Genomic DNA, 16,982 nt, shown 5'->3' on the forward strand with positions numbered 1-16,982 from the left:
TCAAAGATATTTGAAGTTGAATGATCAAAATAAAAACACGATAAGATTGGGTGACTGAATGCATACTTTACCCTTATACTATTTATCTTTCAAATGACTTGGGTTACCCCCGTATTGTCTATGAAAACAAAATTCCAATGTTGTAATATTGATTTTTAGATCCACGTGATGAACAGTGTGTGAGCTCTTATGTATGACAGCTCTCGTTGTTTGGAGGGCAAAGCCATAAATCTTTCATTGGAAGTCCATGATGAATATATAAATTGTTGGAAGAACAAAGGTAGAATTTTATGCCAAGGACTAAACTGAATTATCTATATTCAAGTGGGGCCTAAAGCACAATTTCACCATTTTCGTGCACAGGAAAGATATGAAGAATAAGAGAAACAAAAGTCAAAGAACTTAACATAGAAGATCACATATCATGCATACAACAGCGAACAAGGTTGAAGTTATAGGGGAATCCAAAACAAGGACAGAATCCACATGGACAATGAACAACCACAACCACAACCTCGATAAACTTGCAAGTTCTGCTAACAATTGTACGACTTCCACAATTTAACGAACTTGTCGTGACTAGCGGAAGAAACCAACCCCGTCACGGGTGAGACCGCCAATGCAGCAATTAGTCCTTCGTGAGCCGACAATGTCTTAATCTTATTGTCAGTCATATTCCATAGCTCCAACGACTGCAGCATATGAACAAAACAAATGCTATGTAATTGAACCCGACACAGCTCCAAAAGTTTCAAACAAGGAATCAGAAATCAATGGTGTCCTGAAACTAGTGAAACTATCCCGTGTACTACCAAGAGGATTTTCGAGAAGCTCGCAACAAACAAGAAAGTTACTTGCCTGGTAACAGCCGATGACCAGCAATGATGGAATTGTTGGATGGAAAACACACGAGTGAAACTTGTTGCCACTACAGCTCAATTCATGAACACGTTCCCCTTCGCTTCCAGATCCAAAGCTCCAAACTCTGACAGAGTCCTCACTAACAGATGCTAGAAACTCACCATTAGAGTCCCAGCATACTGAATGGATCAGTTTCGTATGTCCCTGACATTATAAATGCATAAAAAAATTCACAATTCTTATATCTATGTACATATAGAATTTCAAAGAGAAAAAAGGTCGGTGAACCACATGTAATGAGTGTCGACAAGCTTGAGTTTCTGCATCCAATATTGATACAACATTTTCTGCAGCTAAAGCAAGATATTTTCCAAGGCGAGGTTGAAATCTCAGCTGGAATGTACCAGGAGCTGTACCACCCTGATCAACATAAAGGAGACATTCTTAACAGGTGCACATCCACCTCAAAGACAGAGGTCTGAATTCAATTTAATCACACTGAAAGGAACTCGGTCGCAAGATCATTACCTTGAAAACTCTCGCACAACTCCCGTTGTTGATACTCCAGTATCTGATTTCACCATCACCATCACAAGAGCAGATAAGGTCATCCTTAGTCGGGTGGAAGTCGAGTGACATAACATTACCAGAATGTCCCATAAAAGTGCGAAGTGAATAACCAGGCTGCAGAAGTCAAGAAAAGTGACAGTTAAATATAACCGGTAAGACCATGCTGATAAAGGACATAAGACATAAAATCTGCAAAATACAATTGAATGGCTATCGAGAAGAAAGAAATATAGAAGAAAACATTAACCCAAAAGTCCAAACAATTTTGAGTAATTGAAAAGGAAAAATATCTACTAACACTGTCAGCATCCCAAACTCTGACAGTTTTGTCAAATGAAGATGTTGCAAGGCGTGGCATGCTTGGACTGAAACGAACATCGGTAATTAAACATGAATGTTCTTCAAGTGTAGACTTTGGCTTCAAATTATCTGTGTACCATAATACAGCCTGTGTAGGAAAAAGGTGCAAAGGATTTCACTTCTTAGCATGATTTTAAAATGAAAACCATCGTAAACTTGACAGTTCAAAAGTAGCAAAGTTTCATCTCTTCTCCAGGTACTCACCTTTTTATCATGGCCACCACTAGCAAGCAACTTTCCATCTGATGAAAAATGACAAGAAGTGACTTTGCTACTGCTTGCTCGAACAGAATTTAATTCCATAAATGTGAAACCTGAAGAAAAATTAAAATTTGGTATACTGTTAAAGCATGGAACTGATCCACTTATGATCGGATGAATTTATAACCCTCAAAATTGCAAACAAGGTTAAATATAAGCACCCATGCAATAGCTGAATTTCCTTTCGTCAGATCCAATTAGCATTTTGATAAATAAACCTATGTCGCAAACAGCTATGTGATTAGTTAGTAGAGTGCTTAACTCAGTTCCAGTGATCAAGATTCAATCTCTTGTGACCTCAAATCCCAGAAAATGCCAACGTGGCAAGATCATAAAATTAGTAGCAATAAACAACAATTAAAAGGTCAAATCAGAAAGAATAACACCAAAAAGAGCATGGCGAATCCCAATGAGGATGCACCAATTGCCATAATCATTTCACAAACAGATTAATACTGGGGGAAAAAAATTCAAGAGAGCGGAACTACAATATTCAAGAAAAGTGCCTATATAAGATCTCCAACAACAGCAGAGTTTAACAAATCACAACCATAAAAGTTACTTTATACACCTTTAGTGACATCCACACATCGCCCAACTGCATCTCTAGGATCTGTATCATCATGCGATAAAAAAGATTCAACATTATCATCAAGTGAGCCATCCTCCACAAATCGATCCATATCAGCCTGCAATTCAAGATCTTTATCATCCCACTGCCAAAATGGAATTCCAATGAGAATTCATGCAAGAAAATTTTAATTTTCATCCATGCAAAAATAATATACTCACCAACCGGTTTGATGGAGATGTAAGTGTGCCAGCACCATCAGCACCAAACATTATCATAGACTTGGAAGAACTACCACTATGAGGCATAGCAGGCATTGAGATCACATCTCCAGGGGTGTGCGTTGACGGAGTGGAAGGTGCTGAACTTGGGGAAGGACCAGCTGTGTTTGCTGTCCCCGTGCTATTGGCAGGGCCTGAAGAAGACACTGGCTGTTTTCTCTTTCTCCCATTCTGGTTTTTTGAAACCTTAAAATTAATTAAGGAAACTAAGTTAAGAAACTGCTCAAATATTTACTTAAGCCCGGTCTACTGCAATAGAACTTATAAGTGCACTCCAAACTTTTTTTTTTATAGGAATAGGAGGTTTCGTTAAAAACCTCCGTCATCGTTGCCTCTTAAGAAGAGGCAACAAACTGAAGGAGGAAAAGAGTACCTCAATTTTATTGATACCCAGAATTACATAAGATACACTTTACACTAAAAACTCCTAACAGAACAAAACATAACAACGATGAAACTATAAGCGTTCAACCTATCCCCTCCTTAGCTAACTTATCCGCCTCACAATTACAGTTCCTAGGGATCCATCTAACCATAATGTCCTTAGCAGTAACTAAGGCACCAATGACCTGAAAAAAGCGGGGGCCGAAACAGGCCTCAAAATCCAATCCACTACCGTTAAACAATCACTTTCTAACACTAATCTTCCTTTCCCCGCCCATTGAGATGAAAGAAAAACATCAATTCCCTCTTTGATTGCTTTCAACTCAGCAAACATGGGCGGACCTGGACCCACAGCAGTAGAGAAGGAGATAAGCTTAGAGCCGTTTGAGTCTTTCAAAATTCCCCTTATTCCTCCTTGTAAACCATCAGACCTTACCACCCCATCCACATTGAACTTAAAGAAATCAGGTGGAGGAGGATACCAGCACGTATCCTTCTTCATCTTTGGAGGGCAAATTACAATACTGTCAGCAAGCCTTGGATCCCCTACCAATATATCAACCTGGATATTTGCCTTAGGATATTTTGCTAAAAACCAATTCGCCAGTCTGAATCTGGAGATGAAAAACAGTAAAGCCATGTCAAGTTTACCATTTTCGAACACCATCGAATTCCTAGCTTTCCAAGTAGACCACAAAACAACACCGGGATAAACTTCCAAATAGAAGACGATGCCATAAGATGAGGCCAAGAGCAAAGTAGAGACTGAGGATCTTTAGGCAGAATTGTTACTACATCCCATAAACATAAGAACCTATTTCACAGCTCCCCTACAACCGGACACACAGTAAAAAGATGTTGAATTGTTTCTTCGTCCTTAAGACATAAAGGACAGAAAACATTTTCCAATGGTACCCCTCGCTTTTTCAGCTCTACTCTAACAGCCACTTTATGATGAGATAACTGCCACAAAAAGGTTTGAACCTTGGGGGGAGCCAAACCAGACCACACTCATTTGCTCCACTGGAAATTCCCTCTAGAACTGCCCGAAATAGTCAATCTACAGGATTTAGCCGAGAACAGTCCATCACCATTCCCAGACCAAGCCAAAAAATCATCAACTAAATCCATCAAACCAATGTTATCCAGCAAAGACATCAAGGAAATCCACTGATCTAATTCTCAGTCACATAAATTCCTCCTTAATTGGATATTCCAAACCCATCCACTGTTTTCTAGGCAACCAAATTCAGCAACTTTCCCCCCTTTATTAATAGATAGAGCAAAAATCCTTGGGAATTGGTCTCTAAGAGTTGAGTTATTAACCCAAGCATCATTCCAAAATGCAATAGATCTACCATTCCCTACTTGCATCTTCGAATTTGACCTCAAGCATTCTCCAATTTCATCCTTCTTCTCATAGTTATTCCTAATTCCTCTCCAAACCCAAGAGCCTTGGGGAGAAACTGCCGTACTTAAAGATAAAGATAAGTTACTGCTATTGTGAATGCAGCAAAGCATATTCTTCCATAGAGAATCCTTCTCGTTAGCAAACTTCCAAACCCACTTCCCAAGTAGCACTCGATTGATCAAACTCAGGTCCAAAACACCCAAGCCCCCCTCGTCAATCGGTTGACACACCAAATTCCAATTAACCCAATGAATCCGTTTTATTTCTGGACCTTCCCCCCAAAGGAATCTAGCCATTATAGAATTCAGCTTATGATTTACCTTAGGAGGAATTTTAAAAATGGACATGAAGAAAATCGACAAGGATGACAACACCGTCTTCACTAGCACCAATCTCCCAGCCAACGAAAGTGTTGAAGCTTTCCAACCTGCTAATTTTGAAGAAAAATTTTGGATCACCGGTTCCCACGGCAGATCAGAATTCTTGGAAGTACCAATCGATAGACCAAGATAAGTCATAGGTAGAGCACCCACACCACAGCCTACCACCGAAGCCCATTCTTCTAAAAGATCCTCTTCCAAATTAACACCATACAACTTACTCTTGGATAAATTAAGATTTAGTCCTGACATTAGACTAAAAATCCTCAACACTCCTAATATTCAAAATCTGAGTAGGAGAATCCCTGCAGAAAATAATTAAGTCGTCTGCAAATTGTAAGTGGGTCAAAAAGAAAAGATTATTCTCCCTACCAATACTAAACCCTTCAAACAATCCTATGTCAACAGCCTTAACCAACATAAGGTTCAGCAGTTCCCCAACTATATTAAATAACAGAGGAGACAAACTGCAGCCTTGTCTTAACCCTTTGCTCATCATAAATTCCTCAGTGGGAGAACCATTAACAAGAACCGAAATAGAAGCAGAAGATATACAAAATTTAATCCATGAAATCCACTTATCACCAAAGCCCATAACTTTCAAAAGCCTCAATAAGATCGGCCATTCCACCGAATCGTAAGCACGCCAAAAATCGACCTTAAAAACAACGCCTTTCCTCCCCTTTTTTCTCCAAAAATCAATAGCTTCATTGGCTAAGAAAGCACATTCATGAAGCTGCCTACCCGGGATAAAGGCAAACTGTGTAGGGCTTATAATATCTTTAATAACAGACACAAGCCTTCTAGAAAGAACTTTGGAAATAATTTTATACAGACTGCCAACTAGGCTAATTGGTCTGTAGTCTTCAATGCCTTCCGGATTTCTGATCTTTGGAATCAGAGTTATAAAAGCACGGTTTACCCCATGCTCCCAATTCCTTCCATTGTAGAAATCTTCAACAAACTTCATAATAAAAACCTTCAGGCTTGACCAGAATTTCTTAAAGAACCCCATCTTGAAACCATCAGACTCGGCGCTTTGGAGCTGTCCGACTGAGAAATTGCCTCCCACACTTCTTGCTCAGAAAAATTCCTTTCAAGAACTGTCACCTGATCGTGATTCCGTTTAGCAAAGTTGAGATCCATAACCTCCACCTCTAGAGTTGAATTCGAGTTATAGACAGCCTTGAAATAGTCAAAGATAGTGCCTCTCAGTTGAACTGGGTCTGAAATAACCACACCACCTACCTTCAATGATGAAATGGAGTTAATTCTGCTTCTATTAAGTGCACAAAGGTGGAAAAACTTGGTATTTTTATCCCCCTTGTTATTCCACTTCAATCTAGACCTCTGTAACCAAATATTCTCCTCCTTCCTATGCAAATTCCATAGTTCCTTCCTCGAAATGTCAAGAAGCTCCCTTTCTTGAGCAGAGATCCCCCCATTCTGAAATTTCAACTCCAGGTCATTTATCCTCGCTTCCAAATCTGAGATTGCAACCGAAAACCCTCTATGATTAATCCTTGGCCAATTCTTAATAACCAACTTAGTTCCTTTAAGAAGAGAAAATAATCCCCTACACCCGAAGTCATTCCTCGAATTTGCAATAGAATTTTCAACCACCCCAACAAACCCCTCCTCCTCTAAAAGATAATTAAAAAAAGAAACGACTTAGGACCAATTAAAGCATTCTTCTACTAACACGACAGGATTATGATCCGAAAGGGATTTAGGAAGCATTTTTTGGATCACATTAGGATGAAGATTTAAAAATGAGCCAGTAATAAGAAATCTGTCCAGCCTAACCCAAGTGGGGGACTCTCTAAAATTACACCAAGTGAACCTCCTCCCTACTAGCGGTAAGTCCATCAGGTTATAACGATGAATAAAAGATCTAAACAGATCCATGGAGTGCCAATTCTAAGTGAAACCACATTTCTCCTCAGGGACAAGATAAGCATTGAAATCCCCCCATACAAACAGGCACAGTCAAAATACCCACATAACACATGAAGTCTCTGAAAAACTCTTCTTTGTCGGCCTCTACTGAAGGGCCATATACATTTATTATAACACATTCAAAATTGCTCAACTTAAATTTCCCTAAAAGAGCCATAAATCTTCTGTCCTTATGCTCTGAACAGACCTCAAAAGCATCCTCATTCCACAAACACATCAAGCCACCTGCCGAACCATCAGCAGGAGAAAAACTACTGCCTCGTAGGAAATTAGCCCCTAGCTTCCTCCTCAAACCACTACGGCAAACAGAAAGTTTAGTTTCTTGTAATAACAAAAGGGACGGCTTTTCATTAATAACCAACCTAGCCACTGCTCTGATTTTTTCCTTCTTCCCAAGCCCTCTAACATTCCAAGTAATAAATTTAAGATTAGACATTCGCAATTAGACTTCAAAACACCCCCAACCACTCCGACTCAAACAATCAGGAACCATTACGAGACCCCTTCAACTGCAACTTAACAAACTCTTCTTCTAAAGTCTGATTCCCCCCTTTAAACGAAATTCCCAGCATGTTACAAACCTCCCTAGTAGTAGCAGCTTCTATCCTAGCTTCCATATAATCCTGAGCAGACTGTGAGGGTTCCCTGGCTTGATCCAAGGAATCCTTGACCATACTTCTGAACACCCTTCTATAAACTCTATCAAAAAAATTGACCACTTCACCCTCCAAGCCCACATTGCCAGAGTGAGTAGGGGCCACTCTTAACCGTGAAAGGACCTTGACTGGACTGGTTCTATCTCGGGGAAGCGAGATACTATCTCTAACACTCGAATTAGAACAACAATCCTCATTAATGTTTAAATTGAGGCCCTCCATGACCACCTTCATGTTCATAGAACCAATCGGAATAGCAACCGAACGAAGATCCCCAAGGCTATCTCTCTGCCCAACAGATTGCTCATTAACCAAATGGACCTCCTGAACACTTTGAATTGACTCCCCCCCCTCCCTTGTGCACATCCTCCCCAACAAATTACTACCATCTTCTGCAGGAAGGTTTGTTCTATTGTTGGAATGAAGAAAACAATTGTCCCCGGCCCATTAAAATTAAAAGCCGGCCCCGAAGGACAAACATCCTTAGAGGGAGCAAGGAGTCCTCGTTATCATCCGGCTGGACCTTATCAACTGGAAGAGAAAAATCTCTAAGTCCCAATCCCACGTGACCATCCACTAGAGGGGACCTAATATCCAGGAAAATTGACTGCCCACCATGTGAAGAATCCGCTTTTGACTTACTCAATGAGGCCTGTCCCCCACTAACACCCTTCCCACCATTACCCTGTCCATTATTCAACCATGAGCAAACTTTAAGCCTAGAATTCTCTGCAGAAAGAATTCTGTCTACTGCCAGAATAGGACACCGACCATCCTCCACCACGGAAAACGCAAGATCGCAATTCAAATTATTAAAAAAATACTCCTTCCTCCTCCCCAACTCCTCTGATGGGGGCACCACAGACCCCATGGCAATCTTGACTAAGAACGATCTACCATAGGATCCTACAGTGACCGTGCTAGGGACATCAAAAGGACTTTCCACCCTGAGCAGGACTTTTGCCGACGACATATCAGTCCTGATCTTTGATTCTTCCTTAAAACATAAGAACCTCCCCCATTTACCAATAAGTTGCTCCAAGGAAAAACTCATTCCAACACCGTAAAGGCAAACCACTCAATTCAATCTGACACAGCCATGGGGACTCCCTTCTCGTTCAGGACTGGATCCAGCCAATCAAAACACAAGGACATCTCAACTTTCTTCTTCTCTATATGTTTGAAGCAGAGCTATGCTTCATGTTGTTCAGCACGTGTTAGTGAGAGAAGCTCAAGCTTCTCTCTAACCCAGGTGATTTCAAATTTTGAATTTTCACGAGCCCGTTTTGAATCTTCTCTCCTCCGTCAAACACCCATTGTCCCCCGACGTCGTCCGCCACCCGCCGCCTCCGTCAGCCGTTCGCCGCCTTACTCCGACCTAGTTTTGACGCGTTTTTTCCTGGGAGGTTCGTCGGCTAACGGTGTTTTCGGATCTGGTCTTAGATTTGCGAAAATCACTGCCATTTGACGCAAATCTTCACAGCTTCCTCTGTTGTCTACCGCCGATCCCGCCGTCAACGTTCGACACTGTCTCACCTTCGAACTCGTCTTCTCTTCGCGACCAGAACCTGTGTTTCCTTGCATAGAGAATCGTTTCTTTTTGCTCTGTAAGTTTCGATCTATCCATAGAACCTCAACCACCGTCCCAGCCCAGGCGACATCGAAGGTCTGCTGCAACAGACGTAGTGGATGCTCCAAGGTCTGCTGGATCAGATGCGATGGATGCATCCTCTGCGGGTCATTGTTCTGCTCCTCCTTCAACGACTAGGATTTCATCTGTCCCTCTTGAAGCCAAGGATTTAGAAGCGAGAGTGAAGGAACTCAAATCTCTAGTGGCTGATTTGAAGAAGCGAGAATAGGAACTTAAAATGCTTGAGGATACAATATCACGAGGAAGGCAATTCAAAACCGCTGGACTCGTTGGTGCAAACACTTCATCTTTTTCTGGTAAGGAAAAACGTTCAAAGGTGAATGAAAAGGAGAACACAAAGATTCGAAAACGATTCAGACGAGTTTTCACCAAACATTTGCTGGCTGGTTTGAGGCAGTTCGGTAATTTCCCTATTCCCCAGAATGTTGCTATGAACGATGTTTTAGTTGCCTTGGCTCGTGAAGCTGGTTGGACAGTTGAGCCCGACGATACTACTTTCAGAAAAGATTCTACGTCCCAAAATCAGCAAAGTTTGGGAACGTATTTAGCGAGGTCAGGTGATAGTCCACATTCACCCAATCCTCTGAAGCAGTGCTCTGTTAAAGCAACATTGGATTGTTAGCCACCTGTTAGAAAAGATGACGTTGGTCGGTCTTCTTCTCAAGGAGGAAATCATAGGGTCGGGAAGTTTTCAGTAGTTCAGGCAGTACTAGCTCTTCCTAACGTCGATATTGATCATGATGGAACCAAGGAGAGCACTACGAAAGGGTTCTCCAATGAAGATTTTCCCAAAGTAGCGAGGAGTAGAAGTGGTTTTCATAATTGGTCGAAGGAAGGTCAACCAAGTTTCGGGAATGGGTTCAAAAATGGTTGTTACACGATTTATATCGAAAACCTTCCAGAGACGATACATTGGAAGAGACTTCGGTCCATGTTTGGCACATACGGTAAAGTTATTGATGCCTTCATTCCCAAAAAAAGAAACTCGCAAGGGGTTCGTTTTGGGTTTATTCGCTTTGCAACAATTAAAGAAGCCAAGATAGCGATTTCAAAGATGAATGGTAATCATATTTATGGCAGCAAAGTTAGTCTCTTTGGCTAAGTACAGACCCCGACAATCTTACTGGAGAAAGTCCTTGACTGTTGTTTGCTGTAAGTCTGGCCTGGAAGATATTTCGGGGATTAAATTCTCTGAAGTTGAGGCCGTTGTAGACGAGGATAAGCTACACGTGCTGAATAACTGTCTTGTGGGATAGTGTAAGAACTTCATTAAAATTGGTAATCTTGCTAACCAAATTCAAGCTAAAGGACTTGCTGGCTTCACACTAATGAGGGTTGCTGCAAATATAGTTCTAATGGTTTTTGAAGACTCTGATTCGTTGAGAATCATGAAGGATGACTATCTAGAGACTCTTACAGAATAGTTTTCCAGAGTGGAAACTTGGTCCGAGAGCCTAGTGGTGAATTGTCGTCGCGTGTGGTTAGTTTGCGAAGGTATTCCTTTTCACGCTTGGAATTGGGATACTTTCAAAAGCATTGCAACAAAGTGGGGCAAATTATTATCAATCGACAATAGTTGCGAGTTTCCATCGTCTTTTGATCGGGTTAAAATCCAAATACTCACAAAAGATCAAGTGAGAACTGATGAGTTGTTGGAATTGAAGGTCGGTGATAATTTATTCAAGATTATGGTGCATGAAGTTAATCCATCCTTCAAACCTAACTCTTGGGTCCCCGAAGATTGCGATATCTCATTAGAACTTGTTCCTCCAATTGATACTTAATTGTTCGGCATCTATTTTCAGAGGCCTTTTTTTTCAAGTTTTTGGTTGTAATGTTGGTTTGTTTTGCATTAGGTGTTGTTAGAATTGGTTAATAGGACATCCAATTTAGAGGTTGATGTGTTACCTAATGAAGGAATTGAATGGACTAGTGGTGCTATTTATGGGTGGTTTTAGGTTGTTTTTGTTCATCGGTTCTGTTATAGGTGTTTGCAAGGTTGTTTCTTTTGTAATCTCTTATGTGCAATAAAATCCTTAGGCATTCTTTTCCTCCTGTTGATTAAGGAGTTACACTACTAGCTCCAACAATCAAGAAGGAAGTTTTTAACGAGGCCTGAAATTCTTATAAAAAAACCACCTTCTCCCAGGCAAAAGAGAATTCCTCAACCGAATCAAAAGTGATGATGCAAGCCTTCCATGCAAAATCCCATCTTGAAACCTGAAACCCTAAGCCCTCAATCAACAAAGCATCCTTTAAAGCCTCAAAACTCAAATCTGGTTTCAAAATCCCTAAAAGAGATCTTTTAACCCAATCCGAGTTGTCTTTCGGAATGAACAACTCCCGAACCTTCTCCCCTCCTCTTGCTTCCCTTTTAAAACCATCATGGATTGGACCTGAGACTTGAGCCCTTCTCAAGAAAGCATCAGGCTGCACAACCTCCTTGTACAATCTGTCATCCCTGAAGCTATTCAGCGACATAGCAATCCTCCCAGAGGTAGAGGTATTAAACTTCTTAGGCATACTCCCCAACGTCCTCTTCCCAGCAACTGCCTCCCTCCTACTAGCCTTCTGGTACTTAGCCACCCCTACAAAGATTCTCCTCCCATCAAACCACTTCCCATTGACAGACAGAACTACTTTCTTCCTACTTTCCTCATCAGCAAATTGAACAAAGGTAAAAGTAGTGGACTTCTAATTAGATTTCTCTAAAAAACGAGGAATGAACATCCTCAGAATCTGACCAAAAGGACTAAAGAACTCCCTTAACACACGCCTTGAGACCCTCATACTAAGATCATTAATGAACACGGTCCATTCCTCAACGGCGACAATGGGACTAACCACAACCTCTCTCACTCTCTCTCTACCTAGCACGCTCATTAAATTTTTTAAAACCATACACTACAAGAAAAAGACGGTAAGAATATGGTTTTTAAAACTAATTGATTATAATATTAGGGAAGAGCAACATAGAAATAAAGCATTCAAAGTTCTACCAAAAAATATTTAATAAAAATGATTTCAGTATTCTAAGAGCAGGGAATGGAGTAGAAGAAATAATGGATATTTCAAAACCAGAGTTAGTCTATTAGCTAGAAATTTCACCAAAAGGGACATTACAAATCTCTACCAAGCCCTGAACATGTATAAGGCACACCCAGTAGGGTGCCACATAGAAGCAAGATAAACCCTCGGGAATCCTTTTGGCAAGATGAACTGAAGGTAACTAGAAAAGGGCGGACACCTGATCATTCCCTCGAAATGAGTTTGACATGCTACCATCCATGGTCACACTTCCACCTCCACCAACTTTATCTTGCTGAAGTAGACTTGGATTAGAACTCTGTGGCTGCTGATTCAAGAGTGCATGCTGCTGAATTTGCTGCTGCTGCTGCGAGTTACTGTTTTGTTGCTGCTGCTGCGAGTTACTGTTTTGTTGCTGCTGCAGTTGCTGATGTTGCAACTGAGCTAATTTTAACTGCAAGGCAGATTAGATATTCTAAGAAACTGGAAGATCATAAAACTTATGTCATAACAAAATACATAGAAAATGAAAGGGGGGAATTTAAAATTTCCTTTCAAGAGAAAGGGTAGGAAAAGCACACTTCCTAGAGTCAATAATACCTTCATCAGCATATCTGCGTCTCCCCGATTCATGAGTGGACTGCCTGCCTGCAAAGTCGATACATTTGGAACATCACCAATAGAATTTGAAAGGCCCATGATCCGATTATTATTCAACAGCATTCTCAATCTTCTATTTTCATCGCTACCAGCTGGTGATGTCAGATTCTGCTGAGCAAGCATGAGTTGCTGCTGGTGCTGTGGTGTCAACATCTGAAGTTGGTGGAAGGGCTGAGGAGCCTGTATAAAAGGCTTTTGCTGTTGTAGTAACCCAGATCGCAGCTGGTCCAGTCCCTAGAAACAGAGAAAACGATGACCATTCAAAAGCGCTACATGAAAAGTAAAATTTAAAATTCATAAATATATGTAACGAGAAAAAAAATATTTCAAATAGGCATAACTATGAGACTAAGCGTTATCACTAAGGTAAAGCAAATCTTTATAAAACTTACTGTTAAAGGCCAACCTTTCAAAGTCAAATTATTGCCACCTTGATTCAAGCCTGAAAAAAAATGACATCACATTATTTATCTTCCAAATTTCTAAGTAAACAGAGCCCAACACAAGAACAAGAAAAAATGTAGTTGAGGTTGAGTTAATACTATCATTTTTGTTCTATTTTCAAAGGCCGATGCAGTTCAAACAGAATCCAAGAAAATGAAATAAACCTACCCGGAATTCCAATTAAAGATCCATCTGGACCGGCAGCCCTGGGATTCAATACTGGATTTATTTCACTCTTTATGTCCTGCTTCCAGATAAATTTTAGAACATGAATCAGAGAAGCAAGAATTGAAGGTCAATATAATGTGAGCCTACCGGTGTTGTTCCCGGCAATTGCTGACCCCGAGCTTGAACTTGTGGAGACATACCACCCGATGTACCATGCAACACTTGCCTGGAGTTTGCATGAACAAACCCTATATTTGTTACTGGCTATTTCAGATAAAAAGGAGAAACAGTTCCAATTTGTTTGTGGTTGTTATGTGGTTCAAATTCATGATACAAAAGACTAACCACAAGATTGAAGGCAGTTACCCTAAAATTTAAATTGAAAACCTTGCAAAACATTTATGCAAATTGTCTTAGGTAACATTCATATGCCCTTGTTCAGATTGCAATAGAAAATCATCAGCAGCTGTAGGTTGCAGCTGTAGGCTCTTAAGAGAATAAAAAATTATGAAAAATACTCACCCTGAAGGTTGGCTGGTTGCTGCTGCAGGCTTCAAGATTGAGGCATGATTGGGATCCAAAAGCTGGCCCACATTCTCACCATACCTTTGCTGTAGGGAATTCCTTGATGGTTAACAACTAAAAGAATAACATGTTTCTAAGAAATTAAAGAAGATCCACCTACCTTTATGGCCGCTTCATCCATAGAATCCCTTTGAAGTGGCAACTTTAGTCTTTCCTCATACATCTTTGTTGCCACGGCATTAGCAGTTGCAGCAGGCTGACGCATGAGTGTGTCATTTCCAACAAGTCCATTTGTACTGCCATTCAGGAGATGAGACTCATCCCTTCTTTGTTGAGGCTGCTGCAACTGCTGGGGTTGCTGCTGTGGCTGCTGTTGTTGCTGCTGTGGCTGCTGTTGTAGTTGCTGCTGCTGCTGCTGTTGTTGTTGCTGCTGTTGTTGTTGCTGCTGCTGCTGCTGCTGCTGCTGTTGTTGCTGTTGTTGTTGTTGTTGTTGTTGCTGCTGCTGTTGCTGAGCATGTCTCTGCAATAAAAGCTGTTGCATCTGCAGTTGTTGCTGCTGTTGCTGTTGCTGCTGATGTTGAGGCTGTTGAGGTTGCTGCTGTTCTCGTGCTTTAATCAACTGTGTCTGCAATACCACAATGCACCATAAACATAATCATATTTGAAGTACAAATAATTTGGAATGCTTAAGGATTTGATACACTATAAGTGTAAATAATTAAAAAATTTAGCAAAATACACCAGTAACACTTGTCCAGCCATCGGTCACTTCCCTAATTTCAAGGATCAAAAACCTTTAGTTAGCCAGTCATGCAACAAAGCACAACATAGAGGCTCCCATATTAAGAGCTGGTTATCAGTTAATGTTTTAAGGTAAAACTTAAAAGGAATGTTCTCTCACTTAAAAGTTCAAAATAAAAAAAGAAAGATTTGACTTACTCGGACACAAGAAGCACTACCATACTTTCTAAAGTTTTAAAGTAAGGTGTAAAATAGCGAGAAATGAACATCAAAACAGAAGTGCAAGATGCCAGATGGGCCTTAATGTCAAACCCAATCCTTTCTCATTAGCACCATCTACCTAACAAAAGATGCAAAAATGAAATTTTGATGCTAGGTCATCAAAATAAATTGACAGTTTAAAATTGAAAAAGTGAAACAATATCAAAACCGACCTCAATATAAGACGCAGCAACCTCAGAGTGCTTCTCATTAGTCCTGGCAATGAATATGTCCCAGAAAACGGACCACCATTCAAAGAGAAAACCACCCGGTGCATCAATAGCTGGATATACAGGTTCAGAACATTAGAATCAATGAAAACATTAAATTTTCCCAACCAAATTTGGTGCTAAGGGTAAAAAGAGGGAAACCTTAAAAAGTAAGAATAAGTCATCTTCTGCTTTAACATAATTCCTGAACCCCACTTAGTTTCTTACCTACAGGATCTGATGAAACTTTCCCTTCAGCTTGAAATGCCTGAGCTGAAGCCTTTAAATCCCTCTTCACTAAATAATCATGGATATACACATCTAACCTGTTATTGAGACAATAAATGGCCAATAATCACTAATTACAACAGCAAATCAAATTTCACAACACTATCAGCAAAGACATTCGAATCTATCGTAAAAAAAATGTAACCCTTCCTATGATCAGCTTTATAAAATTTTGGATTTTAACGAGATATTGCACCAAGAGAGGTTCTCAGAAATAAATAACACCAAGGAGGTTTTGATGCAACAGTCTTTTCAGAACAGATTACTGACATTAAACATAAAATACCCTAAATCAAATTTATTTATTCAATAAAATAAAGAACACAAATGCTGCAAAGGAGCATAACGGTAACTACAAGTTCCAGAAGAAACAAACCCTAAGGAATACCAGCTTCAAAGAACTAAACTTGGAATCTAAACTACTTCAGAAAGAACAAGTTAAAACCCATAAAGGCATATATAACCAGAACCCAAAATCAAACAATAAAAAGAACTGAAAAGATTATTGAAGCCACCCCCCCAACCAAACCCACACACAAAAAAAAACGCAAACTTTGATAAGACTTACATTTTATCAGCTTCCCAGTTGGTTTGAGACATCTTGTTGACTCTAACAACTGCCCAGAAACACTTGAGAACAGCTTGAAATTCCTAGGTACAACTCTGAAATAGCTTCTCTTCAAGTTTTAATGGCTACCCAGAAAAATAAAATAAAAAACAAAATATAAACTCATTAACACACTACTGACCCAAAAAAATATTATTACAGTAGTAGAAAGAAAGAGAAGAATCTATGCTGAGGAATAATATATGGAAAGGGGAAAATCTCTCTAATTTTAGCAACACGAATTGGTAGAGATACCTGCAATCCATCAAACGTTTATCGGTGTTTTTTTTCAGAACTTTCTCATAATTTTTCCAAGTGAATTTACTTTCTGTAGCTTTTTCCATTTGGCTTGCTGCTGCAGATATCATAATGGCTTTATTAGTTGAATTTACTGAACAAGCCCTTTTAACTTAGATAATTTCCAAAACCCGCCGGATTTGCTGAGACAACTTTAAACTTAATGACTATTGTAACCTTAATGTTTGCTTCAAATTACGCCGTGTTTTCTGCAGAATGTGGAGTTAGTGAGGTTATTGGGGAGTAACCGGTAATTTGAATAAAAAATAAAACTTTATTCATTTTCCGTTGTGGCGCTTGTATTCTTCGATATTTATGAAAAAACTCCAAAGCTGTTGCTTTTTATTATTTCAACCCTTTTATTTTATTTCCATTTTCAGCTGTACCCTTTGTTTTCCGGGTTAGAATAG

General features: G+C 40.0%; 1 protein-coding gene across 3 annotated transcripts; it reads right to left on the reverse strand.

Annotated features, from left to right (window-relative positions):
* Positions 1–521: 521 nt before the first annotated feature.
* On the reverse strand, positions 522–16,620 carry LOC120201106 (transcriptional corepressor LEUNIG-like). 3 transcript variants are annotated; one of them, XM_039201781.1, is made up of 20 exons: positions 16,531–16,620; positions 16,237–16,361; positions 15,609–15,706; positions 15,345–15,454; positions 14,330–14,794; positions 14,167–14,255; positions 13,792–13,870; positions 13,645–13,720; positions 13,425–13,474; positions 12,973–13,266; positions 12,795–12,826; positions 12,593–12,740; positions 2,845–3,090; positions 2,624–2,768; positions 1,996–2,105; positions 1,730–1,879; positions 1,390–1,545; positions 1,153–1,281; positions 859–1,065; positions 522–692 (listed from the first exon to the last, which is right to left on the reverse strand). In XM_039201781.1, exons 2-20 carry the CDS (start codon positions 16,266–16,268, stop codon positions 537–539), a joined length of 2,772 nt encoding a protein of 923 aa, XP_039057712.1. In that variant the 5' UTR covers positions 16,269–16,361; positions 16,531–16,620; the 3' UTR covers positions 522–536. The 3 variants fall into 3 exon arrangements, with proteins under 3 accessions (XP_039057712.1, XP_039057711.1, XP_039057710.1); XM_039201780.1 differs by having other exon boundaries at positions 2,624–2,741; positions 12,593–12,826; XM_039201779.1 differs by having other exon boundaries at positions 12,593–12,826.
* Between the last annotated feature and the right edge of the window lie 362 nt (positions 16,621–16,982).

The sequence above is a fragment of the Hibiscus syriacus genome, unplaced genomic scaffold, assembly GCF_006381635.1.
Source record: "Hibiscus syriacus cultivar Baekdansim isolate YM2019G1 unplaced genomic scaffold, ASM638163v2 tig00006991_pilon, whole genome shotgun sequence".
NCBI lineage: Eukaryota > Viridiplantae > Streptophyta > Magnoliopsida > Malvales > Malvaceae > Hibiscus > Hibiscus syriacus.